Source organism: Heteronotia binoei, chromosome 11, assembly GCF_032191835.1.
Source record: "Heteronotia binoei isolate CCM8104 ecotype False Entrance Well chromosome 11, APGP_CSIRO_Hbin_v1, whole genome shotgun sequence".
Taxonomy (NCBI): domain Eukaryota; kingdom Metazoa; phylum Chordata; class Lepidosauria; order Squamata; family Gekkonidae; genus Heteronotia; species Heteronotia binoei.
In genome coordinates this window covers 60,117,234-60,138,075 of record NC_083233.1, presented here as the reverse complement: position 1 = coordinate 60,138,075, position 20,842 = coordinate 60,117,234, and the positions used below count along the sequence as shown (strand labels likewise).

At 44.5% G+C, this 20,842-nt stretch overlaps 1 protein-coding gene across 2 annotated transcripts in view; it reads left to right on the top strand.

Moving 5' to 3' along the window:
• The window catches only part of KSR2 (kinase suppressor of ras 2), a 306,003-nt gene that overhangs the window by 151,055 nt on the left and 134,106 nt on the right, over window positions 1–20,842 (top strand). For both annotated transcript variants that reach the window (XM_060249643.1, XM_060249644.1), the window contains exon 5: window positions 7,758–7,939. In XM_060249643.1, coding sequence (XP_060105626.1) covers window positions 7,758–7,939 — 182 coding nt within the window. The remainder of the gene's footprint in view (window positions 1–7,757; window positions 7,940–20,842) is intronic.

The window sequence follows — 20,842 nt, the reverse complement described above, 5'->3', positions numbered from 1 at the left end:
TACGTTGACCCTGAGAGATTACTTAGTATACGAAAGCACTAAGAACGGCTTATGAAATTAGTTGAGATATTTAGATTCTCTTTGGGCTTAATTTTTTTAGCATACAAACGAGCGTTTAGAAAATGGATTTCAGAAAAGGTCAAAAGCAGAGGCTTCTGATGGCAAATCGGTGACGATAATTTCTTGCTGTTTGTTGCCCTGCCAAGTACAGGTGTGTGACATTAACTGATCCTGACTTAACCAGGGAGGATTTTATGGACGGTTAATACGCAGACCCTCTGGCCCAACTCCTGGCCCATTTCGGAGTGTGTTTGAAAACAGGGATGTTCAACTATGCCCCTTTTCACTTTTATGCAACTTAAATGGAATTAATGGGGGTGGGGGAAGTGTTGCATGGAAAGGTAAAAATTCTAGTACATTTCATTAGATGGTCGGAGGGGGAAAACAAGCCCAGCTTTGTTTCAAGTGCGTCTGAAACTGGAATTTTAAAAATTAATACAGTATGGCTATGATGTCTGTCTGTCTGTGTGTGTGTGTGTGTGTGTGTGTGTGTGAAGGGCTTTTTTTGTAGCAGGAACTCCTTTGCATATTAGGCCACACACCCCTGATGTAGCCAATCCTCCTGGAGTTTACAGTAGGCCCTGTAAGCTCTTGGAGGATTGGCTACATCAGGGGTGTGCGGCCTAATATGCAAAGGAGTTCCTGCTACAAAAAAAGCCCCGGTTAAGTGTCATCAAGTCACTTCCATCAAAGATCTTGCAAACTGAGGGCCATGGCTTCCTTGGCTGAGTCAATCCATCTCATGTTGGGTCTTTGTCTTTTCCCGCTTCGTTTGACTTTTGCTAGCATGATTGTCCTTTCTGATGAGTCTTGTCTTCTCATAATGTAACCAAAGTACAAAAGCCTCAGTTTGGTGATTTCAGCTTCTAGGGAGACTTCAGGGTAGATTTTATCTAGAACGCAGTTATTCGTCTTTTTGGAGGTCCATGGTATCATTAAAACTCCCCTCCAGCACCACATTTCAAATGAATGGCCATTGTATTTGGTAATAATGGTTGAAAATACAGAAACAATGAGAAAGCTGAGTATCTGCACTGCTGTAATGAGATGGGGCTGTGGCTCAGTGGTAAATCATTTGCTTTGCATGCAGGAGGTTCCAGGTTCAGTCCCTGGCATCTCCAGTTAAAAAGGAGTGGGTAGTAGTTGATGTGAAAGACCTCTGACTGAGACCCTAGAATGCTGCTGCCAGTCAGAGTCAACAATGCTGACCTTGACTGAGAAATGACTTGACTGAGTACACAGCAGTTTGTGTACTATCAACTATGAGATCCAGTTTGGTGTAGTTGTTAAGTGCGTGGACTTTTATCTGGGAGAACCGGGTTTGATTCCTCCACTTGCACCTGCTGGAATGGCCTTGGGTCAGCCATAGCTTTTGTAGGAGTCCTTGAAAGGGCAGCTGCTGTGAAAGCCCTCTCAGCCCCACCCACCTCACAGGGTGTCTGTTGTGGGGGAAGGAGATTGTAATCTCTGATTCAGAGAGAAAGGCAGGGTATAAATCTGCAGCCTTCTTCTTCTTCCATCTCCAGCTACGCAGAGCTTGACAAGTATCACAATGAACTTTCTTTTCCTGGGGTTATTCCAAAAAGCAGCGAAGAACCAAAATTGGTAGGCTTGTGTTTTTTCACTGTGAAAGTTGTTGCAAGGGAAAGAAAATGTTCATTAAAACCTTCTGCCTTCTCCTCTTTCACATTTTCTAAAACAACTGTTCACAGCCATTGTTCCTCCATTCTGTTGTGGGGGGGGGGGTGGAGCAGAGATTAATGAATATTCCCCCCCCCCAATATGCTGTCATTGCAAACCACTTGATGAAGTCCAGAGTCATTGCTGATGTTCCCAATTCATTTGTTTCTCTCCTGCCTCTTCTAACACCATCATGAGTTTATGCGCTATTGACTCAAAGATCATATTTAAAGTTGTTTAAATTTAACAGGGAATATTCAGCTTGAAGAAATGGAATATGGTGGGGAAACAAAGAAACCTCACAGGTTCAGATCTCACAAAGGGAAAACAAACACAGAATAGTGGGATTCAAGTCAAACAACTGAGCATACAGAATTTGGTGGCATCCCAATGAAAGGCAGAAGTTTCATGGATTAAGGTCTTTTGTTGGGGGGATACATATCCAAATACAGGCAAAGTTCAGGGCTATTTTTGTAGCAGGAACTCCTTTGCATACTAGACCACACATCCCTGTTGTAGCAAATGCTGGAGCTTACAATAGGTCCTGTAATGAGCTCTTGGATGATTGGCTACTTCAGGGGGTATGGCCTAATATTCAAAGGAGTTCCTGCTACAAAAAAAGGCCCTGGCAAAGTTCTTCTGTACTGTGCTATTTGCATGGGATCCACACTGAGATGTGCATCCCCATGTGAAAGAGCATTGGCCTAGTTTTCTCAGCAGTGGGGACTTAACTCCCTCTGACACCTATCCCTCGCTGCCAGTTTTACATAGGGATGGCTTGTTTCATATGGGGAAAAAATGTTTGTGGTGTTCATACCCACCAGAAACATGTTTCAGCTCAATACCTTACAAATAACCCTATTCCCCAACCGTATTGCAAGATCTATCAATATACTCTATATGATTTCCAGTATCTGAACATTTTATTAAAAGAATTTCACTGTCCAGCCTCTCTCACAGATCCTATTTCAATACAGTGATTCACGGCGTGTTCCATCTCATCACACTTATGTGAGCACAGGGCTCCGATCTGGGACATTAACAAGGTCTTTGCTTAGAACTAAGATCTGAGCAGCTCAGCCGAACAGCACAGCTGAGAAAGGGGAAGCTCTCAGCAAGGATGGGAATTGAATGGAGACAGAGACAGATAGAGCAAGGTAGTTCTTAAAAACACCTGTCACTTTGGTATATGAGAAGGGAAGGTGAAGGGGTAAGATATATTGTGCCGTTCCCTGCATAAAGCAGGAATCACTGCCTTGGCAGGATAAATTGTGAAGAGTTAATGGAGAAATATCTATGCCCAGATGGCCAAACTCCACAGTCTTAATGCCTTCGCTTCTGCGTGTTTAATTTCTACCACAAGAGGGCAGAAGGTATTATGTTTCAGAGAGAGCCCTTTTGGCTTGGTTAAGTAGACTTATTCTTTGTATGGAGGAAGTGTAAGATTTAAGTAGGACTGAAACAAGTTAGCGGACAGAAATTCTCCTCTGCAAACACTGGAGTCATCCTTGTTGAATATTCAGCAAATATTTGGCATCAAATGGATTCCTGATTTCAGTATTTCATTGCAGTACTTTTCTCCCACATGCTGACAACCGCTGTAGTGTAATGGTTAATGCAGGACTCGGCCTGGGGAGACCCAGGTTTAAAGCCCTATGTTCCACACAACCTATGGTCAAGCGTGCCCCCCTCTCACCCAATTGAAGGCATGCCTGGAGTCCTGCAGTAAAAAGGAAACTGAAAATAATTTATAAATAAATTATTTGAAAGACTATAGAAGATGATGATGATATTGGATTTATATTCCACCCTCCACTCCAAATTTCAGTCTCCGAACAGCTCACAATCTCCTTTATCTTCTTCCCCCACAACAGACACCCTGTGAGGTGGGTGGGGCTGAGAGGACTCTCACAGCAGCTGCCCTTTCAAGGACAACCTCTGCCAGAGCTATGGCTGACCCAAGGCCATTCCAGCAGTTGCAAGTGGAAAAGTGGGGAATCAAACCCAGTTCTCCCAGATGAGAGGCCGCACACTTCACCATTACACCAAACTGGAAGGAAAAGACCCTCAATGAAATCCAACAGGTCTCTGAGGAATGCAGAAAGTGCGGGTCATTTAATACTTAAAATGACATCAGTCATAATTATACAAAGCAGATTGGATTAGTTATGCAGATTAGCTAACCAGATATGATTGGTTCATTCAATATGAGTCCGTTTGCTTGAAGACACCCCTCCTGAATGCTTTCGCTGACCAGTGTCTTGTAGTTTTGGCTAAAATTCCCTTGGTTTGCAGATTCCTTTGTCCAGTCCAGGGTGCTTTCTTTGCTTTTTTTTTATTCACCTCCCAAAATAGTCTGCTTCCAGGAAGTCCCAAACTTACTGCAGACACATCCACTTGCAGTTAGAACAATGGCTCCTTTGCTTACCTTAACATCTTGTGTTAAGATGCTATTGCAATTAAATAAACTCTAATAGAATGTCTTTCATATTCTAGTGAAGGGGTATCAAACCTGTGGCCCCCAAGCAATTGGCTGTCATCTGCTTGCTTTTCCCTCTCTCTAGCTCCTTCTGCATAACAGCTTGGTATGCAAGGCTTGCTCAATCACACAGGAGCTACAGAGCAAAGTCTCTATTTTCTCCATTGGCTGAGGCTCCTCCCTTGGGAGGAAGGGGGGAAGGAGAGCATGCTTTGTCAGGCTTTTTCAATTGCACAGCAGAGCTACTGAGCCAAGCCTCTCTTCCTTTTATTGGCTATGGCTCCTCCACCTCCTGATCCCCTAGGGAAGGAAGAAAAGAGCCAGAGCTTCCTTTGCCCAGTTCCTTGGATCCCAAGGGAGAGATACAAAGAAAGCACCTTTAAGACCAACGAGTGCTAATGTTTTAAGCATGTTTTATTTTAAGGTTTTTTAAAAATCTTTATGTTTGAGCCCTTTATAAAATTTATATCTTTGCTACCTAATCTTAAATAGGCATACATACGGCCCAGCCCAACATGGCTCAGCCCAACAAGGTCTCATTTATGTCAGATCCGGCCCTCATAACTAATAAGTTTGACACCCCTGAAATGTCTGTAAGTGCAAAATATGGTTTCTTGGTGTGCCTCTGAATTAGTAGTATAAACTAAATATGCAGATAAGTTGCTATGCCCATCACCGACTTGGCCACAAATCCTACTGGGTCATCTTGAACCAAGCACACACACTCTTAGGCTAGCCTACTTCACAAGGTCATTGTGAGGATAAAGAAGAAGATACTGGATTTGAGTCTATACTTTGAGTCTCAGAGACTCAGAGCAGTCACAATCTCCTTTACCTTCCCCTCCCCCCACACACACACAACGGACACCCTGTGAGGTGGGGGGGGCTGAGAGAGCTCTTATAGCAGCTGCCTTTTCAAGGACAACTACAAGAGCTATGGCTGACCCAAGGCCATTCCAGCAGCTGCAAGTAGAGGAGTGGGAAATGAAACCCAGTTCTCCCAGATTAAGAATGCACACACTTAACCACTACACAAAACTGGCTCTCAAGGGAAGGGCAGGATATTAATAAAACCTATTACCTAATGCTTATTGAAACCTACAGAGACTAATTCTGGTTGCTCAATTTAAAGTGAGACTGGTAGCTGCTTCCAAGCAAGTTTAGTTATGGAGTCAATTGTCCGCTTGGTTTTTAAGATTGGCTTTTGATGTTATGCATTCAGGGCTGATTATAGTTCACGAATTCTAGAGGTTTTGCTCCCTGGTTTGATCTGTAGATTTATGATACTGATTTTATTGATTTAACGTCTTTTGCAATACGTCTTGAGGAACTGATGTTGAAAATTGAGTCATGAAGTCTACAAATGAGGGAAATATTTGCCAATTGACATTTGGTATTTTTTTAAACAGCATTCTCTGGTTGGCATGCAGCAGCATTGAATAACAGCCTGTATTTGATTGTTGGCACACAATGGTATTTCGTCAGTGATGCAATTTGATAGTTGGCTGTTTATTGGATTTTGTGGTTGATACCTGCCAGCGTCAGATAGCTGAGATACCAAGGAAACTGAAGCACTTTGATTTTTGAAGTTGCACATTCGATAACTGGAATTTGAAACTGCACTCTCAGGATCTGAATGGCAAAATGTGCGTTCTGGGGGTAAATTTAAAAAAAAAATTACTAATTTTAGCTCACTGCTGAAGGTTACGCTCCCAGTGAGGTAGGGGGTGATCTGGGGGAACAAAAGCAAAGGGACCCATTCCTCGGCGTCACACCCTATTTGCTTTCTCTCTAGCTTCCTGCCAGAAAAGAAAAAGTGGGTTAACTGTTATATTCTCAATATAAGGCAACTTCTTGTGCTCAAAAAACAAAACAAGAAAATCTTTGGACCACAAATGGGTGTTTTCCCCTCTGGACCATCTGTACAAGACACTTATTTGTATCCCATTGTTCCAGTTAGGAGTTCTGAGCATCATTTCATCTCACAGGGACCCTGGGAGGTAGATTAAGCACAGAGAGAGTGACTTGTCAAAGGTCAACCGCAGAGCTGTGTGGTGGTTGGGACTATCTCAGATTTCCCACACTCAAACTCAGCATTTTAGCTGTGCTGCATACTGGTCTCTTGGTGGTAGAAGGTGCTGTCTAAGTGGCATCCAACTTACGGTGACCCCATAGAGTTTTCAAGACAAGACATGACAGAAATGGTTTTGCCATTGGCTGCCTCTGCGTGGCGACTCTGGACTTCCTTGGTGGTCTCCCATCCAAGTGCTAACTAGGAAACTAACTGCTTAGTTTCCAGAGTCTGATGAGATCAGGCTGGGCTGGCCCAACCAGCTCAGGGCACTGATCTCTTACCTCAAAACCAAGATTTTACTAGTGGAGGAACAGAAGACTAGCCACAGATAATTTTGCAGTCTTTACTGTCCAATAAGAAAATTATGCTTCTTTACATTGTATAAGAGCCAGTTTGGTGTAGCGGACTCTTATCTGGGAGAACCGGGTTTGATTCCCCACTCCTCCACTTGCAGCTGCTGGAATGGCCTTGGGTCAGCCGTGGCTCTCACAAAGATGTCCTTGAAAGGGCAGCTTCTGGGATAGCTTTCTCAGCCCCACCCACCTCACAGGGTGTCTGTTGTGGGGGAGGAAGATAAAGGAGATTGTGAGCCACTCTGAGAATCTGAGATTCAGAGTGAAGGGTGGGGTATAAACCCATTATCAATATCATCATAAGGTGTCGGCTGAGAAGTCCTGAACCAGAGCTCCCACCAGCTATATTCAGGATCTTTGCTTGTGCACTACCAGTATCCTGTTTCCACTCTAAGAATTCAGAGCAGTGGTGTCAAACATAAGGCCCATGGGATGGAACTGGCCTCTCCAGGGGTCTTATCGAGCCCACAAGCACCTGGTATTATCTTTACCGCCAGATGACAGAGGCTGTGCATTTATGTCCCTGTTTGCGTCGCAGTGTTGATGCCTAATGGGTGGTATAAGTGGGATGGTGGGCATCAGGGAGATGATTTAAGGAAATCCTGTAAGAGTGTTAATGTTTCTAAGCATGCTTGTATTTTTAATAGTAGTAGTAGTAATAATAATAATAATAATGCTAGTTGGGTTTGTCTGTGTCCTTTATCAAGTTTGTATCTCCTGTACCTGGCATTACATTTTATGGCGTATGTGGCTTGGCCCAACAAAGTGTGTTTTATGTCAGATCCAATCCTCGTATCAAATGAGTTTGACGCTTCTGTTTTAGGGTCTGTTTCTGAGAGATTAAGCAGAGGATTGTTTCATCCAGTTGCTATATAGAACCTTCACTAGTTGTGGGAAGGGGGGAAACAGGAGACATCTATTGTCTTCTTTCCCTACAGAGAGGCGTCTGGAGGCCTGCTGTTGGAGACAGGATGTGTGGTCTGCTCCAGCAATGCTCTTCTTGTGTTCTGGTCTCCCCCTGCTTCCCCAGCCTTGGTAACCCATTGAAAAAGAAGTGTCATCTTCCTTATGTGTTTTTCCTTCTGACTCTTTCCCTCTCCCTCTCTCTCAGAGCAAAGAAAAAGAACAAACCCTTGAACCTCAAGATCCACAACAGCGTGGGGAGCTGCGAGAACATCCCTGCCCAGCGCTCCCCCCTCCTCTCTGAACGGTCCCTGCGGTCTTTCTTTGTCGGACACCCACCTTTCCTTCCTTCCACCCCTCCTGTCCATACTGATGGCACATTCTCCACAAGTAAGTCAGACCAGCAAAGGGTTGTAGTGGGAGGCGAAAGAAGGGGAGCTGAATCTAGAGTAAAAGAGGGATGGGGCAGGGGACTGTAATTCCAGGCCTTCAGAAAGATCAGACTTTCTTAAGGAGGAGAACAAAATAAAAGCAACAAGCTTCAACTGGCCGCCTGATCAGAACCAAACCAAAATGATGAGCAGAGTATTTTGCAATATGGGTTTGTCCCCATGGTGAAATGTATCCTTCTTATTTCAACAAAAGTTTGGGAGGCCAGCAAAACATACACATATTCTGCCATTCAGACTGAGGACACGGAGCACTGACCTCTGCCTGAATTGACTCTTCAGGAAGTTGTTTTACCAGATATATGATCTCTGATTGGTCGGCTCATGTAGCCCTGAAGAAAAGTTCTTTTAAAAACATGTTAGCAGGAAAGCTGCAGGGGGTAAAATGGATGAGTTAACAATCTGAAATGCAGCAGCATAATTGTGGTGTGAAACAGGTTACCATTCCCAGGAAGCCCCACCCAGAACATTCCCCCATGAAAATTCAGCTTAGCCCTCAAATGCGAGTGGTTAAAGAGTGACATACACAGCATCCTTATAGGCCAACAAAGAATTTTAGGAAGTCAAGTGTGGGTGCAAATGCTTTTGGATTAATTAATACAGAGCACAGCTTGTGCCGCTTTTGACAGCTTTGTCTGGCTTGTGCAATACATGTTGTCAGCTTTGTACCTTTGCTTGGTGATTTGTTGGAGCAAAAACAACAGCAGGGCTCTGAATGCCATTTACCTGGGAGCGACGGCCTGAAAGGAAGGGTTAACAAGCACCCGCTAAGCTGCATTCCATTGGAGCAGAAGACATTGGAGCAGAAGACTTTATGGCCTTTCGCTGATGTTGCTGGTGATATGGCATGCTCTGAATTGCCAAGACAACCTCCAGCCCAGAACTGGGGGAGATGGTTTCATTCATTAGTCAATAGTGAACTAAAAGGCATGCCTCTTGAAGCCTAGCTCCCTTTTGATGTTAGTTGCCTTCTGAAACCCTTCCAGAAACAGCCAGTCAACCACCTTTGGCATCTTCTTGTCCCCATCCTGGTGGCTGCAGAGCTTCGGGGATTGCTGCTGTATTTACAGCTACGTGGATCTGCTTGGATGAGAGAAAGCTTTGATTGGCTGTGACTTCTCTGTCTCACTCCTTGCAGTGTGAAAGAAACTGAGCCTGTTCCCAAAGTGGGTTGGGGTAGGGGAGATTGCATACGCTTATTGCTTAACCATATTTGATGACCTGCCGCATTCTTTTATGACATCAGTTATGCATATGCAAAACATGCTTTCTTTTTTCACATTTATAATCCATACACAGGATTGTATGCTTATATCTGAACCTAGGACTTTTTTTGTAGAAAAAGCCCAGCAGGAACTCATTTGCATATTGGGCCACACTTCCTGATGTTACCATTGTTTCACACAGGGCTTTTTTGTAGAAAAAGCCCAGCAGGAACTCATTTGCATATTTGGCCATACCCCCTGACATCACCATTGTTCCACACGGGGCTTTTTTGTAGAAAAAGCCCAGCAGGAACTGATTTGCACATTAGGCCACACCCCCTGACAGCACCATTGTTTCACACAAAGCTTGTTTTGTAGAAAAAAGCCCAGCAGGAACTCATTTGCATATTAGGCCGCACACCCCTGATGCCAAGCCAGCTGGAACTGCATTCCTGTGCGTTCCTGCTTTTGTTTTTAAAAAGCCTTGTCTGAACCTATATAGTTGCCATTTATGACTGGCAGCAGCTTTCTGGCATTGTTGGGCAGAGCACTTGCGCATCTAAGGTCCTTTAACTGGATATACCAGGGACTGACCCTGGGACCTCTGCATGCAGTGCACGTGTTCCATGAATAAGTCTCCTTTATGAATGCAAGTAAGAAACCATACATATGTTATGAAGAAGGCACATAAAGAGCTTGACCACTGGTCAGTCTAGCCCACTACTTTCTACTGTGGCTGACAGCAACGCTTCATGATTTCTGGCAGGAGTCTCTGGGAAGTCTGCTGCCTCTGACCCATGGAATTGGAGCACCCAGGGTTGGGCTTTTATGCATATAAAACAAATGGAGTGTTATCACTGTACTATGGCCCCTTTCCAAGGAAGATTTTATCTCTGAGCACAACTTTGAACATATAACACTGTTTTATACTGAATGAAGACATTGGTCTATCTGCCCACTCTTGCTGGGAGCAGCTCTTCAGGGTTTCGATCCCAGGTCCTGAAAAGCATGGATTGCACCGGGGACGTTCTGCTCATATGGCATGTACCCTGCCAATGATAACTGGAAAAGTTTGCTGCTTTCCAAATGCATTGAGCCGCTGTCCTTTAATGCAAAACAATTAACTTTGCTTCTGTACTTACAGTTTCTTACAGGCAGGGCTGTGTTAAGGTATTGGCGAGCCCCGGGCCAAAGTATGTTAGTGGGCTGCCTTGTTTATCCTTTTTCCAATTGAAGCAACTGGAAACACGGGATACATTTGGGGCAAAAACCTTCCCTTGCCCTTTTGTTATCGATTCATTTCAATGTTATGTCAGATTTAACAGAGCTGTGGCACCAAAGACCTGGATAGCCCAGGCTAGCCTGATCTCGTCCGATCACAAAAGCTAAGGAGGGTCAGCCCTGGTCAGTATTTGGATGGGAGCGGCAGGGTTGCTATGCAGGGGCAGACAATGGAAAACTGCCTCTGATCGTCTCTTGCTTTGAAAACCCTAAGGGGTTGCTGTAAGTCTGCTGCAGATGGGGGCAAAAAAATAAATAAAGATACAAAGATATTGAAAAAAACCCTGGTTGCTCCAATGCCTTGAACCCCATAGGCACCCACTCCTGCGAACAAATCAGAAAGTTGAGAATGTGGGTTGAACACATTGGTGGAGAACACAGCTTGTGATGATGCCATTGCTTTGTCATGTGCGGAACTCAGAACTCAGGCGAGACCATCCGTGGTGGGCTATGTCATCAGTCAGTTCTGTTATGGGAGTAATGTATGGCTGTGAGAGTTGGACCATAAGGAAGGCCAAGCGCAGAAGAATAGATGCTTTCGAGCTGTGGTGCTGGAGAAGAATCTTGAGAGTTCCTTGGACTGCAAGAAGATCCAATCAGTCTGTCCTAAGGGAAATCAACCCAGACTGTTCCCTGGGAGGTCAGATGCTGAAGCAGAAGCTCAAATACTTTGGTCACCAAATGAGAAGGGAGCACTCACTGGAGAAGATCCTGATGCTGGGAAAAACAGGAGACAAAAGAAGAAAAGGACGGCAAAAGATGAGATGGCTGGACAGCGTTACTGATGCAACTAACATGAATTTGAGCAGATTTAGGGTGGAAGACAGGAAGACTCGGTCCATGGGGTTGCAAAGAGTCGGACTCAACTGTGTGACTGGACAACAACAATCTCCACCAATGTTTGACAGGGACTGTTGATGCAGTGATGGGAAAGGAAGGATGCAACCCAAGAATTCTTCAGAACCCTTTGGTGTTGCATCTGTACTGGCCCACAAACTGATTGGGAGTGTGATCCTGTCCCTGTACCTATATCAGCAAATGCAGTTGTTATCACCTTGATGTGTGAAAACCCCGATATCACGTTGATGTGTGAAAACCACCTGAAAAAGAAATGCAGTTAATGGGTCAGGGGCTCTAGAATTGGCTGAGCAGCTCATCTAGGGGTTCTGTTTAGGGCCCTGGTTTCTTTCTTCCTGTCCAAATTCTGGTAGCTGCTCAGGGAGTTTCACTTCTTTTGATGTTCTACTCCAAATCATCTATCTGCCCTGCGAAACCTTTCAGCAGTTTTTATAGATGCCTCCCCAATTTGGCCCTGTTACTTCATACCAAAATGATCACTCTCCTATTATCAAATTGCTAGTTTGTCTTAAGGGCTCGAATACCAGATACATGGAGGCATATTTTGCCCTGAGCGATTTTGCCTCTTTTGACCTTCTCTAAACACTGTACTTGAGGAGACAAACAAGGTGCCTGAGATGAGCTGTTTTGTTGCTTTCTGGGATGGTAGATCAGCAGGTTAAGAGCTGGGTGTGTGTGAAACGTCAAAGCTAAGGTGCTTTGCTTAATGGCTAAATGCCTTTCCTCTTGTGGATGCTTCAATCAGTACTCTTCACCCGATCCCCCGTGGAGCTGGTTGATTTTCTGTTCTTCCCCTTTGATTATCTTGTTTGAGTGGTTTCCTCTTTGCCTGGAAGGCTTGTGGTCAACTTCTCTTCACAATTAAGCAAACAGCCCAACCCACACCAGCAAAAGGAGAACTGGGGACAGTATGGTCATTCATCCTTGTATCGCATTCCTTTAAATCAAATGTTTGTGCAGTTTGGTTGGACTTGGGCCCAATGAAGAAGAAGAAGAGATTGGATTTATACCCCACCCATCACTACCTGAAGGAGTCTCAGAGCAGCTTACAATCTCCTTTCCCTTCCCCTCCCCACAACAGACACCCTGTGAGGGGCTGAGAGAACTCTTGACAGAAACTGCTCTTGAGAGAACAGCTCTGACAGAGTTATGCCTGACCCAAGGTCACTCCAGCAGCTGCATGTGGAGAAGTGGGGAATCAAACCCAGTTCTCCCAGATAAAAGTCCATGCACTTAACCACTACACCAAATGCCCTGACCTGGATAGGCCATGCTGGCCTGATCTCATCAGACCTTGGGAGATACGTAGGGTCAACCCTGGGTTAGTACTTGGATGGGAGAGCAGTGAGGATGAGAAGGTACCGAGGGTTGCTATGCAGAGGCAAGCAGTGGCAAACCACCTCTTGCACATCTCTTGCCTATGGGTTTGCCCTGAGTTAGCTGTGACTCGACAGCCATAAATGAATAGATAAACAGGGACAACAACTGATTAGTACCAGTTAAAGCACACTATGTAGCAATCCTTTAACTGTCTTTTATGTATTCCTCAAAGGTCTGCTTATTTCGGCAGATCACAATACCTGTTTTTACTTACCCACTGTGGACCTACCTCTTTTTCTGGGAACAAGGTGGCTGCATTCAGATCTTAGGGCAAACAGAAATTTGCCAGTGACAAGGAGACACGCAGCCTGTTGCTTCTCTGTTGCATGGACATCTTGCCTCCTCCTTCTTTCCCCATCCCCTCATACACCTGACAGGGTAGAAGGGCAGGATATAGATTTTTGGAAAATAAAATTAATTAAAAGTTTCCGTTATGGGAGCCTGGAACTGAGCTCCTATTAGCCGTGGTGTCTGAATGCGCCAGTGTGATTGAAGTTCCTGAGTGAATTGAGTTTGTTTCTGTGCTTCTGAGAAGGGAACCAGTTCTCTCAGGTGCCCACATTTGAACTTCATAGCAAATAGGAGCCTGAATTACATTTTATACCCAGGGAAGAGGAAAGGGGAGAGCAAGATGACCACAGCAAGAAGTTATATTCCTGCCCATCACTGGCAAATCACTCTTCATTGTGATGCCTGGATATTGTCAGCAATTCATGTGCTTTATTTATTTATTTTTAATCATGCTGGAATCTGGTTGTCCAAATTTTTTTTTAAAGGGAAAGTTCTGGAAGCTGATTGCTTCTGAAAAGAAGAAGAAGCTGCCATGCCTAGGTATAATGGATTACGGCACCAAGAGTCTACAGTGCCACCACCACCACCAGCTGTTACATTAACATGCTTCAAGGTTGCAGTGCGTTTCAGGGCAGCATTTGACACAAATTCACTAGTCCAGGTTGCAGCCAGCCTTTTCTTACCTGCTGGGTGGCTATCCAAAGGGTAGAGTTTTGTTGTTTTTCAAAACAGGAGAGGGGCCTGACAAAGAAGGCCCTGTCCCTGGTCCATTATGGCACAAGCAACCTTGTTTGTGGGTTTCTCAGAACCATTTGGCTGACCACTGTTGAAAACAGTGTGCTGGGCCTTGGGTCCAATTCAGGAGAGCTGTTCTTACATTTGGATCTTGGGATTCAGTGACTGGGCCAGAACCACCTGTGGATCTGTTTCTTCAGAATATCATGCTGCTCAGAAAAGAAGAGCTGATTTTTATACCCCACTTTTCTGTACCCTTGGGAGTCGCAAAGTGGCCTTCCCTTCCTCTGCCCCATAACAGGCACCTTGTAAGGTAGGTGGGGCTCAGAGAGGCCTGGGAGAACTGTGACTAGCCTAAGGCCACACAGCAGGCTTCATGTGGAGGAGCTGAGGCAGGGCTTTTTTGGTAGAAAAAGCCCAGCAGGAACTATTTTGTATAACATTGTTTCACGCAGAACTTTTTGTGGGGAAAGCCCAGCAGGAACTCATTTATATATTAGGCCACACACCCTGATGCCAAGACAGCCAGAACTGAATTCCTGTTTTAAAAAAAGACCTGAGTTGAGAAATCAAACCCATTTCTTCCAGGTTAGAGTCCACCACTTTTAACCACTATGCCAAGCAGACTTAACGATGTTGCAGTGTAACACTGTCACCTCGCATGGGCTGACTCTGTCGTTTTCTGCATTGCCAACAGAACGAATTAGAACCCTTTCTGTAACAGTGCTATCATTGTCGTGCAGAAGAGCCGCCAGCTCTCCCCGCTCTCGTTAACAGTGAGGCCACTGGGAAGCTGGCAGTGCTGCAGAACTGCGGCTGTGTCACATCTGGGTTGTTTATTTATGTGGCTCTTGTCACCCTGCTCGCTTTCAAGGAGCACGGGTGCCATCCAGGTCTCAGGCCTTGTCGTCACACCTGTCTGTCAGCTGGAGACAGCCGTGGCTTGCGGGGCTTCCTGTTGTGTCTCCTGTCAGACGAAGAGAGGGAAAGGCACTGACCCTGTTTGTCACCTTCTACTTTCTGTCAGGCTGCTAATTTTCCTGCTGCCGCTTCTGTCAAGGGGAACCTGTTGGTTCTGAGCAAAACCATGATCCGCAAATCTGAGACCTCCGCCTGGTGACTTCCTGCCCTCCCTGCTGGGATTCTTTACAGTTTTGTTGTTGGCTATCAAAGCGTGGATGTTTAACTTCCAAAGCAGGAGGTGCCCAAGCGGGTGCTTCTTTGGGCCCTTGGGAAATTCCCCCATATTCCCAGATGTGCAAAGGCGAGTTGTTGGATATACAGTCATGAATGTTTTGCTGCCAAGATTCACCTTGTTTGTGCCTTCTGGTTGTGTGACACCCTTCCTTTAACCCTTCAAATGCTGGCTTCTCGTCTGCTCCCAGAACCTAATTTTATCAGAACCAGCACAAATGCCTCACTCTTACTTCTTGGCTTTGCCCTCCTTGGACTTCTGTTCTCATATTCTATCATGGTCCCTCCCTTTGACCTCCATTCCATTTTTCCTCCTTTGCTGCCCTTTCTTCCTGGAACTGCCTCCCAGATACCAAGCAGCCTTACGGCCTTCAAATCCTTTCCAAAAGTTCAGCTTTCCTCTGCGCCCAAAAAAGGAGACCAACGCAACTGGTTCTTTCTGGATGGAACTGTATCATACTGGACTTTTGTTTTTCCATGGGCAATTAGTTACTTCAGAGCATAACCATTAATCTGCTGACAATGTCTAACTCTGTCAAATAAATTGGCAGGCATGGCAAGGCTTGGAGTTAAAGCACATCCAAATTGCTCTGAAGTTAGTGTCATAAAGCGGGTTCCAAGCAATAAACACGTAAGGGTCTCCGGACACTGTACGAAAAGCGAGGATGGGAAATGCTACCAATTGCTATTTGGGGGCTTACGGTTTGTTAAGGAGAAAGCAGGCTGCAATCATGTATTGTGGTTGGTCAAAGGCTCATTCACCAGCAGCAGCATTTTCCTTCCTTGTGGGGTTTAATGGATAATAGCCATCCGCAGGGCTTTTATATGGATGGAAACACAAAGGACTGCAAAGTGCTTTGTGAATGCGGTTGTCTACTTGATTCACAGTAATGACGAGAGCGGAGAGTATCTCCTAAATTCTTGCACAGACATTTTCAGAGATGTGGACATGATATTGTACTTTGTTTTGGGATGGGGGAATAAACTACCATCTCTGGGGGGTGGGGAGAGTTTTTCAGCAGTTTTGGAACATCTAATAAAATGCTGGTGAAATCTATATGTCCCTTCTTATCACATCAAGAAGTGCACTCCACATAGTTCAATACTTTTCCACATGTGACTGTTATTGGCCAGTGATTGAATAGGATCTATGATAATTCTAGGGGGTCCCTGCGTCCCATCTGGAGCCTGGCATCCCTAATCCATAGCCTTTGTGATATTCCTTGTTTGTGTTTAAAGACTGATGTGTTTCCACTATTAAATTTTTTTAAAAAAATGAATTTACTGAGAAAAGTAACTTTTTCCTCCAGGCTAAAAAAAAGGTTGCAGGTTCCTCGTGCTGTGCAGCATGATGCTTTATGTGTTCACACAAGAGCATGCTCCATTGCGTTCTGTAGAACTTCCTCTCTTGTTACATGTGCATGGGATTGCAGCCTCCATCGTCAACGGGGACAGTGTCTCTAAAGGAAAGTATCCCCTGAGGTGTTTGTGCAGCCAAAGATATATTGGTTGCTCCAGGGGTCCATGGAAATATGACCTGCCAGATGCTTGCCACATTAATTTGGCCAGTCATGTATTGTCTGGTGATTCAGTGGGGTAATACATGTTGGACATCCAGGGCCATATTGTGAGAATGTTATAATTGCTCATTTGTTATATCTGTTAAACGGAGGGATGAGGGAAAGGTCATTTAAGGCCAAATGACCATTGTTGTTGTTCTCATGTCACGCCACAGGGTTTTCAAGAACAGAGACATTCAGAGGTAGTTTGCCAATGTCTGCCTATGTGTTTTGCACCTGGTATTCCTTAGTGGTCTCCAGGGGTGGAATTCTAGCAGGAGCTCCTTTGCATATTAGGCCACACACCCCTGATGTAGCCAATTCTCCAAGAGCCTGTAAGTGCTTGGAGGATTGGCTACATCAGGGGTGTGTGGCCTAATATGCAAAGGAGCTCCTGCTAGAATTCCACCTCTGGGTCTCTCTTCCAAATAATAGCCTGGGCTGCCCCTGCTTAGCTTCCAAGATCTGATGAGATCAGGCTCACATGGGCTACCCATGTGAGGTCAAAATGGCCATTACAGTGACTTATTATCATCAGTTTTCAAAGTGACAAAATAGTATAATCCATCACAGATGTAATCCATCTTCCATTGAAGCAAATACGGAAACAGCTATTATATGAATAATTCCAGAGGAGTATCCATGTTGCTCATATTACAGCAGAAATGAACGGGAATCCTCTGGCACCTTAAGGAGTTAACATTTTTTCTCCCCCAGTTCCAGAAACCTTTATTGGCATAACTCATTTAAAAAAAAAATCTACCATAAGCTTTTGTAGAGCAGGGTCCATTTTGTTGTGATGAAAGAGACACTACATAAAAAATTTAGGCTAGAATATAAATTTGCTAGTTTCTAAGGTGCCACAAGGCTTGTGTTGATTTCTTTCTTTCTTTTTTTAACCTTTTTTTGGTTCTGTTTTTATATGGATGAATACATTCTTAATTTCTACATACACTTGTCAAGTTGGATCCAACCAGATTTTCTGCTGGTGTAAAAGGGAGGAGGTAGTTGCTGTTGACTACCAAAAATGTTATGTGTTATGTGGACCTGCATGGACAAAAACTATGTGGGATGGGTGCTAAGGAGATGAACTAGGGGAGACTTGAGTGAAAAAGCTGACGGGATCCAACTAACTCCCCCCTCAACCCAAAGAATGTACCTGACATCTCCAGAATCACTCTTTCTCCCCTCAAGCACACCTATTTTTTAAAAAAAGTTGAAAGTAGTGTAACCTATGTCATTTTCAGTTTAACATATTGCATTATTTATATTAAAAGATTTAGAATTTACAGCCTATGGAGCAAAAGGTCACAGTCTGATCATGGCAAATATGTCAGACTGTTCCTGTATTACCACTGCAAGGACCCCTACCTAAGTCTGGCCCAACAGCAAGAGAGAGAGGAGGTCTAGAGCTGAACTGAGGGAACTGCTACTTCCTTTGTAGGCCCAAATCAGAGAACTAAAACATCCAGAACAGCAGCAAGAGTCAACGAACAGCATAGAGAAGCAACAGATAACACGTTGGATTTTCTCTTTTCTTAGTGTTAGTGGCACTGTTTGCTAGGACATGCCTTTGTTTCTGAAGAGGACTGAAGGTCTTGGCTCTACAAAGGTTCTTGTGTCCATGGCCATTATGAATCGGCTTTACCCCTAGTTGTAAAGTTGTTGGGTTTATGGTAGTTTTGTTACCTTGAAACATATAATGCCTTGAATGTGGGTTGCTGTGAGTAAATTGCCCCAGTGAGATCACAAAAGTGTGGACTTGCAAGCTGTTTATTTTGGCTGCTTTGTGAGCTTGTATGTGTTCTCTTTTATTCAGTGGAAGTGCAGCTGCTTGGGGAACCCTTTGAAGGCAGAAAAGAGGAGGAAATGAAGACTAAATTCAAGGGAACTGCACTGCTGCATTTTTATTTATTTAAGGGAATAGGAAAGTCTCCAGGCTCCACCCTCAAAGTCCCCAGGTATTCCCAACGCTGGACCTGGCAAACCTGTGAAAGAGAAAGACGCAGGCCTCATCACTGGCATGATACAGGAAGTTATGTCATCACACTAGGAAAATCCAGGAAACGCTCTGGTATTTGGGCAAAAGCTCTACGGTAAAAGCTGCTTTTACCATAGAGCTTTTGCCCAAGAACCAGAGTGTGGTGGTGTCACAGTGTGATGATGTCACTTGCTATGTGACACCAGCCAGAAGGCCTGGGCCTTTCTTTTTCTATAAGCAAGTCCTCCCCCCCTCCACCCATTCCCTGCTGGTTGCCAGGAGGGACCTGGCAGTCCTATGTTGAATATTTTTTTAAAAGCATTTTCACATTCGCTTGCCAAATCAAACCACAAGGGACTTTCATGTACTGATTTGAACACACCCACCTCATCTCTCAATTGGAACAGGTAATTTAGGAGCGGAATCTATGTAGCTTGGGTTCCCTGGGTTACGGTAGGCCTGACATAGTAGGTTTTGTAATTCCTTTGGACAGACCACTGAAAATATGAACAGCCCATGATTGTTTTGAACAAATGGCAACCCTACAGTCATTTATACCACCCTCCATCTCCTTCCTGCACCATTTACACTTCCATAGATGAGATGATACTGGTGACAGTTGTATTTTCCCAGCAGTGACTGTCTGGCTTTGTATTACTTTTGTCTCCTTCAGAGGGTTGCATCAGGTGGGGGGCAGGTCTCAGGGATCTTGATGGCATAAAGGGTGCTAGAAGGAAAGTACAGGGTGTCAGGGGTTGGACCAGGGGTCAGGAACCTTCTATAATCAAAGAGCCAACATTTAGAGCCAATTAAAGAGTCAACATTCAGAGCAAGAGATCAACAGATAGCCGATAGAAGAGAGCCCATTCATATAATCGAAAATATAAACTTAATATTAATGGAAATGGACATGCTACTTAATCAGTCCATAACCTTTCTATAAGGCTGGACGCTGGTAGCTGAGAGTCTTTTATTTAGGAAGTGGCTCATGTGAGGTCTCGCAATAAGAACACACAACAGCACCCTGCAGAATTCTTTTAATACTGGCATATAGTTTATGCATGGTCAGATGGCACTTGATTACTGACAGCTCTTCATTGCGATCATTTCCCTTTCCTTCAAGCATCTCTAAGAAGCCCTTTAGGCCTGTAAAGTTCTTTGTCCACAATTCCCTTTACAGTACTCATTATTCTCGCATTCCCCCTCCCCCTCCAACACACCTTAAGTTAAAGTTTTGAAAACAGTTGGTGGTAGCTTCTTCTTGTGGAGTGGAGGATGTGGGGGGGGGGGACCAGGAGGGTGATGATGAATGCCACTTTCCTACCTCCCTGCAGCACAGAGGCACCAGCCAAAATCCTTGGGCCCTCTTAGGGTTGCCTGCTTCCAGGTGGGGCCTGGAGATCTCCCACTTTTACAGCTGATCTCCAGTTGGCAGAGATCAGCTCCCCTGGAGAAAAATGGCTGCTTTGAAGGATGGACTCCATGGCATTGTACCATGCTGAGGCTCCTCCCCTCTCCCAAACCACACCCTCTCCTGGATCCATCCACAAATTATCCATCCCAGTTATAGCAGTTAGAGACAGATATTGCAGGATGGTTGCTTTATGTTCTGTTAGTGGCAGAAACCTGATAGGAGACCAGTGCTAAGGTGGCATTTGGTTTATGTTTAATTACCAAGCGCGATTGCCAGCTCCAGGCTGGGAAATTCCTGGAGATTTGGCAGAGTGACGTCTGAGACAAGTAGGATTTGAGGAGGGGAAGGACTTCAGCAGGGTATAATGCCATGGAGTCCACTTTCCAAAGCAGCCATTTTCTCTAAGGGAACTGATCTCTGTTGCCTGCAAATCAGTTGAAATTCCAGGAGATCTCCAGCCATCACCTGGAGATGTCAGCAGAGATTGGGACCATGGAGGTAAACAGAACTGGAGAAAAACAACACACTCATTTAGTGTAGAAAATACTCAGTATAATCCACAATAAGTGATTTTTGTAAACTCATAAACAATTCAGTGATACAGATAATAAACAATCCTATGCACAACACAACTACTGTCCAAAGAACCATTCCATTTTAACTGTACTCCAACAAATGATAAAAGAACTGGTCCAATTTCGTTTCATTACCCGTATCACTGAATTGTTTATGAGTTTACAAAAATCACTTATTGTGGATTATACTGAGTATTTTCTACATGGAGTGAATGTGTTGTTTTTCTCCACATCACCTGGAGATGGGCAACCCTATTAATTGGTGAAGCTGATGGTAGAATATGGCCTCTTGAAACTTAGGAATCTCTGTGCCTTGGAACGAGATACCAGTAGAGTTTCAAGACAATGACATCCCTCCTACAGTGTGTGTG